Source organism: Schistocerca piceifrons, chromosome 6 (assembly GCF_021461385.2).
Source record: "Schistocerca piceifrons isolate TAMUIC-IGC-003096 chromosome 6, iqSchPice1.1, whole genome shotgun sequence".
In the NCBI taxonomy this organism is placed as follows: domain Eukaryota; kingdom Metazoa; phylum Arthropoda; class Insecta; order Orthoptera; family Acrididae; genus Schistocerca; species Schistocerca piceifrons.
The window spans coordinates 486737682-486754516 of NC_060143.1; the positions used below are offsets into that span (position 1 = coordinate 486737682).

Genomic DNA, 16835 nt, shown 5'->3' on the forward strand with positions numbered 1-16835 from the left:
CAGTCTGTCGAAGCCTTCCCTACACCATTTGCCTCGATACAACACGTCCAGAGGATGCTGCGAGGTCAGACGCCAGTTGCAGTGCAGTAGTAAGGCGGTACCGTCGTGTCCTTACTGCCAAATAGCGGTCCAATCTTTCTGATGTCACATGAAGTCGGCCCTGTCCTGGTCTCCAGGATACAGTTTCGGTCTCTATAAACTGTAGCCTCATCCGAGAAACAACAGAACGATTCACATTAAGCCATCCGGCCACATCAGTTTGCGACTCTCCTGTTTTCATTTTTCTTACGTCCCTTCACAGCAAACAGCCTGTAGGCGTCTTCTCTCTGTCATACTGCATTGTCTGTGACTGTACGCAGCGATTGTGGGTGTGGGACTAACCTGCAAACATTACCCGCCTGATATGTGCCCTGACGTAACTGTTGGCGTGGTTGTCCGTTGATCGGAATGCCATCTTCCGTGCAGAACACGACTGTAACGACATCTGTTGACAGTTTGTATGGTTATATCATGAATTGGACTCAGGACGGGGAAATAGCAGTTTGTTGCTTTGGTTTTGGACCCCTGTGTGAATGTACACTACTGGCCACTAAAATTTCTACACCGCGAAGATGACGTGCTACAGACGCGAAATTTAGCCGACAGGAAGAACAAGCTGTGATATGCAGATGGGTAGCTCTTCAGAGCATTCACACAAGGTTGACGCCGGTGGCGACACCTACAACGTGCTGACATGAGGAAACTTTCTAACCGATTTCTCATACACAAAGAGCAGCTGACCGGCGTTGCCTGGTGAAACGTTGTTGTGGTGTCTCGTGTAAGGAGGAGAAATGCGTATCATCACGTTTCCGACTTTGATAAAGGTCGGATTGTAGCCTATCGCGATTGCTGTTTATCGTATCGCGTTGGACGAGATCCAATGACTGTTAGCAGAATACGGAATCGGTGGGTTCAGGAGGGTAATACGGAACGCTGTGCTGGATCCCAGCGGCATTTCATCACTAACAGTCGAGATGACAGGCATCTTATCCGCATGGCTGTAACGGATCGTGCAGCCACGTCTCCATCCCTGAGGCAACAGATGGGGACGTTTTCAAGACAACAACAATCTACACGAACAGTTCGACGACGTTTTCAGCAGCATGGACTATCAGTTCGCAGACCATGGCTGCGGTTACCCTTAACGCTGCATCACAGACAGGAGTTCCTACGATGGTGTACTCAACGACGAACCTGGGTGCACGAATGGCAAAACGTCATTTTTTCGGATGAATCCAGGTTCTGTTTACAGTATCATGATGGTCGCATCCGTATTTGGCGACATCGTGGTGAACGCACATTGGAAGCGTGTATTCGTCATCGCCATACTGGCGTATCAGCTGGCGTGATGGTATGGGGTGCCATTGGTTACACGTATCGGTCACCTCTTGTTCGCACTGTCGGCACTTTGAACATTGGACGGTACATTTCAGATGTGTTACGACCCGTGGCCCTACCCTACATTCGATCCCTGCGAAACCCTACATTTCAGCAGCATAATGCACGACCACATGTTGCAGGTCCTGTACGCGCCTTTCTGGATACAGAAAATGTTCGACTGCTGCCCTGGCCAGCACATTCTCCAGATCTCTCGCCAATTGAAAAGGTCTTTGTCAATGGTGGCCGAGCAACTGGCTCGTCACAATACGCCAGTCACTACTTTTGATGAACTGTGGTATCGTGTTGAAGCTGCATGGGCAGCTGTACCTGTACATGCCATCCAAGCTCTGTTTGACTAAAGCCGAGGCGTATCAAGGCCGTTATTACGGCCAGAGGTGGTTGTTCTGGGTACTGATTTGTAAGGATATATGCACCCAAATTGTGTGAAAATATAATCACATCTCAGTTCTAGTATAATATATTTGTCCAATGAATACCCGTTTATCATCTGCATTTCTTCTTGGTGTAGCAATTTTAATGGCCAGTAGTGTATAATGTGTGGATCCTGTCATTCTATGGAACCAGCCCGGCTCGAAACTGGGACATCTGTTAGTGTTTTTACTTTGCGTTAAGAACTTACCTTGGAAAAGACGACCTTATCCAGCCTTTAGATACACGTCCGTGTGGTTGTCGTCCTCCTCTGGGACTGATCCATTGGGAACCCTGGATCGTAATTTTGTGTTTTTAATTTGTATAACGAACCTGTCTTTGTACTTCACACTTTTATCGTTGCTCTATTGTGAAAACTGCTCTGTCGCTATCTTGGTACTGTTGTAGCTACTGCTGGTTGTCTGTAATTGTCTGGTGTTTCTCTTTTAGTGTTTTTATTTTATAATATATTTCAGTATACACGCTCGTGGTAACGTTTAAGATGTTAATTTTTATTTTTAAACGGCCACTTTCGATCTTATAAGAAATCACCTTCAGATCTTACATCCTGTGGAGTAGAATATAACTTAATGGCTTAGTTACAATCGGAACGGGCACTAAAATAGAATAATGTGGTCACAAAGTGCATCTGGTACACCCTTGATGACTGCAGGAAATGTTGGCGTGGAGCAGGTCCATCTCTGGAGGCGTCGAGAATATTGCTAAATACGGTTCGCCTGCCGGAGGTTAAAATAGCTGTAGCCACGCCTATTGTCTCTTGGATAACGTTACTGGTAGGCAGTGGCCGTGAGAACTGTTTATATTGTAGGAAGAACATGTAGTAAGAGTCTAGTCCTTGAGAAAACACCGAAGAAATTTGATGTTAAAAGACGACGAAATAAAAAGTCACCACCCAATGACAGTGCTCGTTTAAATGTGAGCTGCCTTCTGGTAAACTTAAATGTGCCAAAGACAGTCGGTTGGTCATCAGCTTGATAACTAAGGAGACGATATACGTTACACCATTACTCAAAGATATTATGAATTTCCATGGCAAGAGGGACACCAGCTACTAACTAAGGCAATGCCGTGGAATCCGTAAGTACCGTCAGCTGTCAACATGGGTGCGTGTGTACTGAAATAAATTGTAATATGTTCCTGAAGTTCGCTGTCAAAAATTGGCAACTGCAATCGGATTAACACAAAATATTTATAATAAGAAATCGCGTTCTAATTTCAGTAAACTAGGGCATTATAGCACTGTAATAATACCTGATTGTGTTTACGGAGCAGAAACTTTAATTTGAAACAGAAAGAGGGATACTGAAGAAATTCAAAAGAAAGAAAGATTATTAGGAAAATATTAGACCCCAAAATTACCGATGAAGAAACTTATAGGCCGAGAAGCAATAAGGAAATAGAAGAATGCATTGTCATACATGGTGACATGAGAAAATGAAGACTTAAATTTTATGGGAACATTAAAAGAATGGCACCCATTAGGTTGACAAAACAAACAGCAGAATTCTACAAAGGCAGACCTAGCCAATTAAATGGATCGCTGAAATTAACGATGATCTTAAAATAGCCGGCTTTCGTAGATTCAGACAAAAGATATGTGTCTGGATAGTTGGTCAGAGGGAAATTACAAAACGGATTAGAACACCGTGGTCTGATGAGAGAAAGAGACTTCATTCTGAAAGGATGAAACAAATTTGGACACTAAGAAAGGCAAGCCATCAAACACGACATCCATTGATTGTACCTCGCGTGGTCCTTCCTGTTGGGCCCATACAATAGTATTGATAATATTGCTGGAACAACACCCCGAAAAAAGTTTGTATTTTATATTAAGAACTTACATTTGTACATCGAACCACTTTTGTTATTTTACTGTGGAAATTGTAATTACATTAATATGGCACTATTCGTTATCCAAAGCCACAAATAAAAAACTTTAAATTTTTTAAATGTAAAAAAAAATCACAACGGCGTCTAGACAAACGGCCGTGTGCTCAAACAAAACCCAGTCCCGAACCACCTCGGAGCTCTTTTCAGTCTGTCGTGTCACACACTGGACACACTTAGACCCTTATTGCTTCTAGCTAACGCATCATATTTGAAGACTGCTTGAATTCTATCATCTATTTATTGCAGACTGGTTATAATTGATAGTGTTTAGATATTATCTAATACGCCGTATTATGTTGGTAGTTGGTGTCGTTCGTGGCGCAATGGAGGCGACTGCAGCGAATGGTGTTGAGTCTGCTGGATGCGAAGATACGGTTTCCCGACAATGGAACAGGCGTCCGGGAGAGATACGCCAGGACCGCCTACAGAGTCTGGATGTGGTGGCAGGTCAGTGCTCTCAAACGTTAGTAGTCAGTATCCGTCCAGAGGCGCGACAGCACTATCAGATGATAGCGGTGTGCCCACACACAGATGGTAGCTGTATCGCGGACACAAGGTATAAAAGGGAAACACATCGGCGGAGCTATCATTTGTACTTATGTGATTAATGTAAAAAGGTCTCCTACATGATTATGGGAGCAAGACCGGAATTAACAGGCTTAACGTGGAATGCTAGTTGGAGCTAAACGCAGGGGACATTCCTTTTCGGAAATCGTTAGGTAATTCAATATTCCAAGATCCACAGTGTCAAGAGTATAGTGTCTCGAGAATATTAAATTTCAGGCTTTACCTCTCACAACGGACAACGCAGTGACTGGTGGCCCTCACTTAAGGACGGAGTGCAGAGAGGTTTGAGTAGTTGTCAGTGCTAACAGACAAACAGCTCTGAGTGACACAACCACAGAAATCAATGTGGGACATAGAATGAAAGTATCCCTTAGGACAGTGCATCGGAATTTAGTCTTAATGAGCTGTGGCAGTGGACGACCGGCTCGAGTACATTTGCTAGCAGCACTACATTGCCTGTAGTGCCTCTCCTGGTCTCGTGGTCATATCGGCTCGACCATAGACGACTGGAAAACCGTGATATGATCAGATGAGTCCCGACTTCAGTTGGTAAGAGCTGGTGGTATGGTTCGAATGTGGCGCAGTCCCCACAAAGTCATGGATCAAAGTTGTCAACAAGTCACTGTGCAAGCTGATGGTGGCTCCATAATGTTGTGGTATGGTGTGAACCGATCATTGAATGGAAATGGTTGTTTTCGGCTACTTGGAGACAATACGCAGCCATTCATGGATTTCGCTTTCCCAAACAGCGATGGAATTTTTATGGATGACAATGCCACATGCCACCGGACCACAACTGTTAGCAATTGACTTGAAGAACGTTCTGGACGATTCGAGCTACTGATTTGGTCATCCACATTGCCCGACATGAGTCCCATTGAACATTTATGGAACATAATCAAGAGATCAGTTCGTGCACAAAATTCTGCACTGGAAAAGTTTAGCAGTTATGGACGGCTATAGAGGCAGACGCCTCAGTATTTCTGTAGACTTCCAACGACTTGTGGAGTCCCTGTCATGTCGAGTTGCTGCATTACAACGGGGAAAAGGAGGTCCGAAACGAGATTAGGAGGGACCCCGTGACTTCCGTCACCTTACTGTACCACTACAATCGTAGACGGATACACGAAAACAGCAACACATCTCGATTCCTCACCGCGTCATTCTGCTTTTTGCGGGAGTCCAAGTAATGATGCGAGCCATATATGATAAATTTAGTGGACTACGATGTCGACAGTGTGAAATAGGGAACTTCGTGTTGGAGCATGGATCGCATGCGGATGGCCGAAGTGGTTATGATAACAGCTCACTATAAGCTGGACATCAGGGTTCGAGTCCCAGTACAGCATAAATTTTCCTGTGTCACTGTAGGGTCGTGGATCTATGAGGTGCGACAATAAAGTAATGAGACTGATTTTCTTTGCAAGATGTGGCAACCCTGCAGGCTTGCGTAGGCACAATATCTCTGACCTTGGTTTATAAGCTGCTTCCAGTCAAAGCGGCACATCGATGCAACTACTCAGTCATGCTGTAATAAGTTAACACGAGTTTGTGTCTCTAGTAACGGAAATGGTACCGCATAATATTGCGCAACGGTATGCCATTTCCTTTTGTGTTAAACTGGGTAAAACCGTGACGACAACTTACGGTAAGCTTCAGAAGGCTTTTGGAGAGGAGGTTACGTCAAGAGCTCAAGTCTTTCGTTGGCATAAAATGTTTAACGAAGGCAGAACGAATGTTGGAGATGAAGACTGCAGTGGACGACCATCAACCTCATGGACAGATGTCAACTTGGCCAGGATGCGTGAACTCGTACAATCTGATCAAAGATTATCCGTGAAAATGATTGCAGAAGAACTGAACACCAATCAAGAAACGGTTCGTCTAATAATATCTGGAGATCTTGGTATGAGAATGTGCCATCCCATACTGCTCTGTCAGTATAGTAATTTTTCACATCAAAACAAATTTCAGTACTACCACAGCCACCTTATTCACCAGATATCGCCCTGTGCGACTTTTCTCTATTTCTCTATTTCAAAGAGTCAAAACGGCGGCCTAGGGACACCATTTTCAAGATGTCCAAAAAGCTGTAACGAGGGTCTTGGAGAATATTACCGAAGATGACTTTCAGAAATGTTGACATCAATGGCAGAATCGCTGGAAAAAGTGTGTGCAATCAGAAGGGAACTACTTTGAAGGAGATAACACTAAACTTGACTAAAACGGTAAGCAACATTTTTTTCACATCAGTCGCATTACTGCATTGTCGCACCTCGTATACCTATACAGCTGACGGCGAGGAATTCGCTGTCAGCGAATTAACTTCGAAGTGTTTCTTATAGCGGTGGATCCTCAACAGTGTCACCACTTTGAGACATGCATATCAGTCTCTTAGACAAAGGCAGGCTCATGACGATAACAGACCCCTAGATTCTTAGGTATCTCGTTATCCCTAATGTGGGAATCCAAGTGATATACCGAGCATTGGGTGCATTTTAAAGATGTACACTGTGTGACCACGAGACCAGGATAGGCACTACAGGCAATGTAGTGCTGCTAGCAAATGTACTCGAGCCAGTCGTCTACTTCCACAGCTCATTAAGACCGAATTCCGATGCACTGTCCTAAGGGATGCGTTCATTCTATGTCCTACATTGATTTCTGTGGTTGTGTCATTCAGAGCTGGTTGTCTGTTAGCACTGTGTGACATATGGAAGTTTGGGTTGGTCCTCGGAACATGTACGGATAACTGTAGTGGTAAGTGGGACATCCGGGTTTGAGTCCCGCTACCTCACAACTTTTCAAATTTCACTACTGGGTAATAGATCTATACGTAATACAGTTGATGTCAAGGAATCGCAGACAGTGTCTTAATTTAAAAAAAAATCTTTTTCACATAGCAGGGCAGCTGCTTCTCGCGGCATTCCGAGGTGTTTGTCTTCAACTGACTGCCTTTCACACAGAATTTCCAGAAGGCGAGTTATCGGCGAAAAAGAAAGTTCCCTTGAGGTTTGTTTGGCTCGGGGCCCATACTCGTTAAATTTGCGGCCGCCTGCCGAGAAAACGTTTTCGTCACGCCACGTTATTTCTAGGAATCCTGTCCAGGGTGTGCGTATCTCAGAGCGCGTAACATTGTGTGAAACTGGCAGGAAGGCACCTGGCCATTGCCGGTATTGAAAACAGCGGTGAAGGCGCCAACCACCTGCCTTTAGCATCGCACCAGCTCGCGGTGTTTCCTATAAAAGTAATCCTAGAGCCCCCAAGGCGGTCTTCTTAACTTTGGGTAACTGATTTTGCTGATGTGGCTTGGCTCTTCATACACTCTTCTAAGCAAAAGAGAAAATTACACTACTGGCCATTAAAATTGCTACACCAAGAAGAAATGCAGATGATAAACGGATATTCATTGGACAAATATATTGTACTAGAACTGACATGTGATTACCTTTTCACGCAATTTGTGTGCATAGATACTGAGAAATCAGTACCCAGAACAACCACCTCTGGCCGTAATAACGGCCTTGATACGCCGGGGCATTGAGTCAAACAGAGCTTGGATGGTGTGTACATGTGCAGCTGCCCATGCAGCTTCAACACGGTACCACAGTTCATCAAGAGTAGTGACTAGCGTATTTTGATGAGCCAGTTGCTCGGCAACCACTGACCAGATGTTTTCAGTTGGTGAGAGGTCTGGAGAATGTGCTGGCCAGGGCAGCAGTCGAACATTTTATGTATCCAGAAAGGACCCTAAAGGACCTGCAACATGCGGTCGTGGATTATCCTGTTGAAAGGTAGGCTTTCGCAGGGATCGAATGAAGGGTAGAGCCACGGGTCGTAACACATCTGAAATGTAACGTCCACTGCGAACAAGAGGTGACCGAGACGCGTAACCAATGGAACCCCATACCACCACGCCGGGTGATACGCCTGTATGGCGATGACGAATACACGCTTCCAATGTGCGTTCACCGCGATGTCGCCAAACATGGATGTGAACATCATGATACTGTAAACAGAACCTGGATTCATCGAAAAAATGACGTTTTGCCATTCGTGCACCCAGGTTCCTCGAAGAGTACACCATCGCAGGCACTCCTGTCTGTGATGCAGCTTCAAGGGCAACCGCAGCCATGATTTCCGAGATGATAGTCCATGCTGCTGTATAGGTCGTCGAACTGTTTGTGTAGATGGTTGTTGTCTTGTAAACGTCCCCATTTGTTGACTGAGGGATCGAGACGCGGCTGCACGATCCGTTACAGCCACGCGGATAAGATGCCTGTCATCTCGACTGCTAGTGATAGGAGGCCGTTGGGACCCAACGCGGCGTTCCATATTACCCTCCTGACCTACCTATTCCAAATTCTGCTAACAGTCATTGGATCTCGACCAACGCGAGCAGTAATGTCGCGATACGATAAACCGCAATCGCGATAGGCTAGAATCCGACCTTTATCAAAGCGGAAACGTGATGGTACTCATTTCTCCTCCTTACACGAAGCATCACAACAACGTTTCACGAGGCAACGCCGGTCAACTGCTGTTTGTGTATGAGAAATCGGTTCGAAACTTTCCTCATGTCAGCACGTTGTAGGTGTCGCCACCGGCGCCAACCTTGTGTGAATGCTCTGAAGAACTAATCATTTGCATATCACAGCATGTTCTTCCTGTCGGTAAAATTTCGCGTCTGTAGCACGTCATCTTCGTTGTGTAGCAATTGTAATGGCCGGTAGTGTACAAGCAAAACCTCCACCATTAAAGAGAAGTAATTAATATAGAGGTAGATTTATTTCTGACAATCGCCGGTGTTATTCACTGCAGTCATTTATTAAATGACGGGAATTAAATTCACACAGTAATGAATGCAAATCATATTATGATTAGCACATGAGCCGCACCTGCACGGCAACAGACTGCAGTTTATCAATATGTTCATTCTTTCGCGTGGTAAGAATGATTGTTCGGAAACTTCCGTTTTAGGTCTAATTTCCCGTTGCGGTCGTTTTGCGGGATGTAAATGATAATAAACATGTTGCCTGACACGCAATGTCTCTAATTTTCAACTGTAAATCTCCGTAACACACAACGCCTCTCACAGCACCTGCTACAAAAAATGGCTCTGAGCACTATGGAACTTAACTGCTGAAGTCATCAGTCCCAAGGACATGCCACACACCCATGCCCGAGGCAGGATTGGAACATGCGTCCGTAGCGGTCGCGCGGTTCCAGACTGTAGCGCCTAGAACCGTTCGGCTACTCCGGCCGGCGCACCTGCTACAGGAGATGCTCTGAGTAACCGATTATGTGCATATCACTAGCTTTGAATCTTCCATTAACGTAGCCTTGTTACGCGCCCACGCTGCAGAGCAATATTCGCAAAGAAGTCGATCGAACAAGTGCTTCCTTCGTGAATGGAATATATTTTCTTGAGATTCATCCAAACGAATACGGCCCCCTGGCATATGAATTTCGTTTATGAAGTCCTTCCACTTTCAATCGCTCCTGAGGATACTCCTAGAAATTAAATACTGTTACTGTTTCCACTAGTAGCGTTAATCATACAGTACAGGATTTGTTCTCCTTTGTATATGCAGTACGCTATATTTGTTCACACTAAGCCTCTGTAACAATCGCGTATCCTCTGGAATTCGCTACGGTCTTCTGGTGTTACTATCACCTTGGGGATACCGACATCGACCACGAACATCCTGCATCTGCATCTTAACAGACACATCCGTAAGCCACTGAACAGTGTATGGCGGAGGGTACATCGGAACAGTATCAATGAATTGTTTTCTTATTCCATTCGCAGGTACTGATAGAGTGAAAAATGACTGCCTATTTGCCTCTGCAAGTGCCATAACCTCTCTTATCTCATTATTCGAAACGCTGCGTCAGGAATACGATGATGGAGGCATAATGTTATCACAGCATTCGTTTAAAGTAGATGATGTTGTGGTCTTCTGTCCTGAGACTGGTTTGATGCAGCTCTCCATGCTACTCTATCCTGTGCAAGCTTCTTCATCTTCCAGTACTTACTGCAACCTACATCCTTCTGAATCTGCTTAGCGTATTCATCTCTTGGTCTCCCTCTACGATTTTTACCCTCCACGCTGCCCTCCAATGTTAAATTTGTGATCCCTTGATGCCTCAGAACTGGACCTACCAACCGGTCCCTTCTTCTTGTCAAGTTGTGCCACAAACTCCTCTCCTATTCTACTCAATACCTCCTCATTAGTTACGTGATCTACCCATCTAATCTTCAGCATTCTTCTGTAGCACCACATTTCGAAAGCTTCTATTCTCTTCTTGTCCTAACTACTTAGCGTCCATGTTTCACATCCATACATGGCTACATTCCATACAAATACTTTCAGAAACGACTTCCTGACACTTAAATCTATACTCGATGTTAACAAATTTCTCTTCTTCAGAAACGCTTTCCTTGCCATTGCCAGTCTACATTTTATATCCTCTCTACTTCGACCATCATCGGTTATTTTACTCCCTAAATAGCAAAACTCCTTTACTACTTTAAGTGTCTCATTTGCTAATCTAATTCCCTCAGCATCACCCGACTTAATTCGACTACATTCCATTATCCTCGTTTTGCTTTTGTTGATGTTCATCTTATATCCTCCTTTCAAGACGCTATCCATTCCGTTCAACTGCTCTTCCAAGTCCTTTGCTGTCTCTGACAGAATTACAATGTCATCCGCGAACCTCAAACTTTTTATTTCTTCTCCATGGATTTTAATACCTACTCCGAATTTTTCTTTTGTTTCCTTCACTGCTTGCTCAATGTACAGATTGAATAACATCGGGGAGAGGCTACAGCCCTGTCTCACTCCCTTTCCAACTACTGCTTCCCTTTGATGCCCCTCGACTCTTATAACTGCCATCTGGTTTCTGTACAAATTGTAAATAACCTTTCGCTCCTTGTATTTTATCCCTGCCACCTTTAGAAATTGAAAGTGAGTATTCCAGTCAACATTGTGAAAAGCTTTCTCTAAGTCCACAAATGCTAGAAAGGTAGGTTTGCCTTTCCTTAATCTTTCTTCTAAGATAAGGCGTAAGGTCAGTATTGCCTCACGTGTTCCGATATTTCTACGGAATCCAGACTGATCCTCCCCGAGGTCGGCATCTACCAGTTTTCCCATTCGTCTCTAAAGAATTCACGTTAGTATTTTGCAGCTTTGACTTATTAAACTGATAGTTCGGTAATTTTCACATCAGTCAACACCTGCCTTTTTTGGGATTGGAATTATTATATTCTTCTTGAAGTCTGAGGATATTTCGCCTGTCTCATACATCTTGCTCACCAGATGGTAGAGTTTTGTCAGGACTGGCTCTCCCAAGGCCGTTAGTAGTTCTAATGGAATGTTGTCTACTCCGGGGGTCTCGTTTCGACTTAGGTCTTTCAGTGCTGTGTCAAACTCTTCACACAGTATTGTATCTCGCATTTCATCTTCATCTACATCCTCTTCCATTTCCATAATATTGTCCTCAAGTACATTGCCCTTGTATAGACCTTCTATATACTCCTTCCACGTTTCTGCTTTCCCTTCTTTGCTTAGAATTGGGTATCCACCTGAGCTCTTGATGTTCATACAAGTGGCTCTCTTTTCTCCAAAGGTCTCTTTAATTTTCCTGTAGGCAGTATCTATCGTGCCCCTAGTGAGATAAGCCTCTACATCCTTAAATTTGTCCACTAACCACCCTGCTTAGCCATTTTGCACTTCCTGTCGATCTAATTTTGAGATGTTTGTATTGCTTTTTGCCTGCTTCGTTTACTGCATTTTTATATTTTCTCCTTTCATCAATTAAACTCAATATTTCTTCTGTTACCCACGGATTTCTACTAGCCCTCGTCTCTTTACTTACTTGATCGTCTGCTGCCTTCACTACTTCATCCCTCAGAGCTACCCATTCTTCTTCTACTGTATTTCTCTCCCCCATTCCTGTCAATTGTTCCCCTATGCTGTATTAAAGTACTTTCTTTAAATTTACCCTCTAGTGTTTCGAGAGAAATACGTCGGATTTTTTACAGGGATTCCCCAAGCTTCTCTGTTAAATTTTTCGAGTGGGGTGTACTAACTTTATATGACCCTTTCTGCATTACGGCGCTTCCAGCACTATCCAGTGGATCACTTACATCGATGCAGCTACTTCGCAGGCCAAACAAAACCAACCGCAGCAAAGCGATTTCATCAGTAGTAGTGTTTCGTAAACCACATCTTTTTCGTAGCAGTTATAATTCCTAAAGTGTCCGACTACTAGTAAAAGTGCGGAATCTGCTTTTCTTACATTCTGTTACGTAGTCATTCCTCATTAGGCAGTTACTGTTTCCAGTGATTTCTCTGCAACAATGTAACAGAAGAGTACTGGATTTATTCTTCAATGTATGCACTATGTTGCATTTATTTGCATCCAGTATAAACTTCCAGTCTCTTTGCCAATCTTCGATCCTCTGCAATTCGCTACAGTCAGCCGGTACTCTATTTCGCTTATCTGTGACCAGCCTTAGCATACTACAATGAGCAACCTGCATGTGTCTTGTAGACATACCATTACTTTCGTATAGATAGAAATTGTTTACAAAACATTACTAAAGGTATAAATGTCGTGTGACTAGGGCCTCCCGTTGGGTAGACCGTTCGCCGGGTACAAGTCTTTCGATTTTACGCCACTTCGGCGACTTGCGCGTCAATGGGGATGAAATGATGATGATGACGACAACACAACACCCAATCCCTGAGCGAAGAAACTCTCCAACCCAGCAGGGAATCGAACCCGGGCCCTTAGGATTGACATTCTGTCGCGCTGACCACTCAGCTACCGGGGGCGGACATTACTAAAGGTAAAACCGCTTTACGTGATTGGTTGTGGTTGCCATGCAAGCAGCTGCATTTACGTAAATGATCCACTGGATAGTCTTTATAGCTCCATGATGCTGTGAGGCTCATATCAGATTGATAGATTCATTTCTTAAAAGTGACAGAAAAGCTCGTGGAATTGCTGGAAAAAAAGATTTCTGCAAATACCTATTCGGTGGATTTAAATAAACTGCTTTAAAGGAAGACTGTGATAGCATTGTGCCACCACCGTCGTATGTCTGACGTACCATTCTTGAGAATGAGATAAGAGTGGTTAAAGCATGTACAGAGACATACGGACAACTATTTTCTTCCTGTACCAGTACATGAGAGTGGAATATCAGAAAAAAACCATTACACTATTGTTACGTACCCTCTGCCATGCACCGTACACCGTGGAGTATGTGATTAGTTTTGTAGTTGTAGGCTGTTCGTCGACGGTGTTGGTTACTATGAGGGGATAACAGCATCAGAAAACTGTAGTGAAGTGCAGAGGATCAACGACTGGTACCGAGACTGAATGTAAACAAATGTGACGTACTGCACATAGGGAGAAGAAGACATCCTGCACTGTACGACTCACAATATGGTTGAAACAATGACTGCCACATTATGCGTAAGGGTAATCGTCAGGAGCGATCTAAAGTGGACTGACTTTACAAGCGAAAAGCCTATGCCATGGGCTCAGATTCGTTTGGTTGAATCATAATGAAATATAATCCGTTCACGAAAGAACAGGGTTACAGAACACTTGTTCAACCGACTTCTTTGCGAAAATTGCTTATCTGCTTGGAACCATTATCAGGTCACCTTAATAGACCAAAAGTTAACGACATACACACAATTATTTATTCAGGGGGTCTCCTGTAGTAGATTCTGCGAGAGAAGCGTTCTGCATCATGGAGACGACTTACTTTTGAAAATCCGATAGAGTATGTTCCAAGCAACACAGTACTTCCTCCCACATGCATCCCACACCAGGAAATAAGAGCTGCTAATACGGAGGTTTACCGCATATCATTCCTTCCACGCAAAGGGAGTGTGGGCACGTGGTTGTGTGGCTGTGTGGTGCAGGTACCCTCAAACACATGTTGTAAGGAGGTATGCGGGTGTTACACATCTGATTTTCGGTACAACCTTTGTATAGACACTAGAATCGACAAGAGAATGCTTTATGGAGCTTCCAGTGTTACAATATGCACATTTGTTTAGTTCCTAACTACCGCAAAAGTAAAGAATCATTTTGTGACTCCGTGTTATCTTTTACACATAAGTTGTAAATGTAATCCTTTCTTCCACGTTTTTTGAGGAATAACGTATAGTTAATATGATTTGTAATGAAATCTCCTATTGTGTGCACGTGCACTGTCAGAGGAGATGTACGCTACTGTATCTGAAATCCGATATCAAAGGAAATCATATAGACCATTCCGCTACAAAAATGGCTCAAATGGCTCTGAGCACTATGGGACTTAACTTCTGAGGTCATCAGTCCCCTAGAACTAAGAACTACTGAAACCTAACTAACCTAAGGACATCACACAGATCCATGCCCGGGGCAGAATTCGAACCTGCGACCGTAGCGGTCGCAGATTCCAGACTGCAGCGCCTAGAACCGCTCGGCCACCATTCCGCTACCAAACAGCACATGAACAAAATGTATATATTAAAACCGTAAATCTTTATATACTGTTAAAGCATCTTTGCACTGTGTGTGAAGAACCTCGTAAGAAGATACTTTAAGACTAAGTAATGCTCATCTCAAATGTTATAAAGGGTGGCCCAAAAAGGATGGTCACATTTTAAATAACTATAACTCCATCAGTTTTACAAATTACTTTTATTCAATTACGTAACTAAATGCTCCCAGGCACCCAATTACAAGAACTAACCACAAAAAATCATGTACGGAAAGTGACTTCCGGAAGATGGTGTCCTTCCTCGGTGATGCATTCCACAAGTCTTTCCTCGAAATTTTTCATCACTTTCACTACTGTTTCTTCTTGAATTGCCATAATTTCCGCACTGATTGCCTCCTTCAGATCAATTAAGTTTCGGGGCTTCTTTACGTAGACTTTTGACTTTAGGTATCCCCAAAGAAAAAAATCACAGGCTGAGAGGTCAGATGATCTCGCGGGCCAGTGGACATCTCCAAAACGCGAGATGATGTGGTGGGGGAACATCTGCCTTAAAACACACATGGAGTCATTGGCTGTGTGGGCCGTGGCCCCGTCCTGTTGAAACCAAATTCGATCTCGATTTACATGTAACTCTCGCAGTTTCGGCACCAAAAAGCTACGTAGCATGTTAACGTAACGTTTCGAGTTCACTGTGACTGTAGCGTTGTTCTCCTCAAAAAAATAAGGACCAACAGTCCCCAATCTTGAAATTCCACATCAGACTGTTACCTTAGCACTATGAAGAGGCTTTTGGTGCAATTCTCTGGGATTATCTGCTGTCCAATACCTGCAGTTTTGTTTATTGACATAGCCGTCTAAATGGAAATGGGCTTCATCTGACATAAGAAGCACAACATCATTATTAGAGTACAAAATGTCAAGCATTGATTCACAAAATCGTCTTCGCTGCTCAAAATCACGATCATACAGCTTTTGCGTGATCATAATTTTGTATGGGTAAAACTGTAACTCACGGCTTAAAATACGCTGCAACGAACTACGGCTGAGGCCTAAAGTTTGAGCACGACGCCTAGTGGAACGACGCGGGCTTTGCAGCACTGACGCTCTAACATCATCAATGTTCTGTGGAGTAACTGCCGTACGTGTACGCCCTGTAGATTTACTACTTTTGACAGACCCTGTTGTCCGGAATGCAGTCACCCAACGTGATATGGATCTGCGATCTGGAATGGGTCCATCACGCGCTACACCAAAACGTTGTCGAAACAATCGTTGCACAGTAATAAACGATTCATCATTTCTGAAAAACTGTTCCACAGCAAAAACACGATGCTCGACCGTCCACTGCGCCTTCTCGTGGCAAACTGGGTGTAATGGCCGACTTGCAGACGGCCGGCAGTGGTCCCCCCTCCTCACCTTTCAATGGTACTACGCAGTTCAAATCCGACCATCCTTTTTGGGCCACCCAATGTCTATTTATTAGTAACCTAAATTCCTGTACAATCCCCTATTAACTACAGGATATGCTCTAAATAGAATTGTGTAATTTCTTTTATAGATCTCATTCAGTTTTGTACCCCGTCACCCTCTGCCGGTCAGACAATGCAATAACAATTATTATTACAGTTCAAAAACGTCTGTATGCGTCTGTGCAGAAGAAACTTGGTGGATTTACTGCCGTGCAACTGCTAGTTGTATATGTAAGCCTGTGAGGACAATGCTACAGATTCATTTTGCTTAAATAATGTGTAAACATAACACTACATAACGTAAGAACATTTTGTCAAAGAGGATTATGTTCCGTTGTAAGTGGGAGATGACACCATTTATTTGTACTTTGACAGAGACATTCTACGAGCATTGTGATTTCCACACTCAGATACATCGCAGAAGTCGATCATACACAAGAAAGTAGACGTTTACTGTGCAAGTATTTCATCCTCTTAACGTTTGTGACTGAAATGTGTGTAACTCTTTGTACAGGGATACAGGG

General features: G+C 43.8%; 1 protein-coding gene across 1 annotated transcript in view; it reads left to right on the top strand.

Moving 5' to 3' along the window:
- Positions 1-4165: 4165 nt before the first annotated feature.
- Positions 4166-16835, top strand: part of LOC124803106 — a 46874-nt gene continuing 34204 nt past the window's right edge. The window contains exon 1 of the mRNA XM_047264263.1: positions 4166-4206. Coding sequence (XP_047120219.1) covers positions 4195-4206 — 12 coding nt within the window. The 5' untranslated portion in view covers positions 4166-4194. The remainder of the gene's footprint in view (positions 4207-16835) is intronic.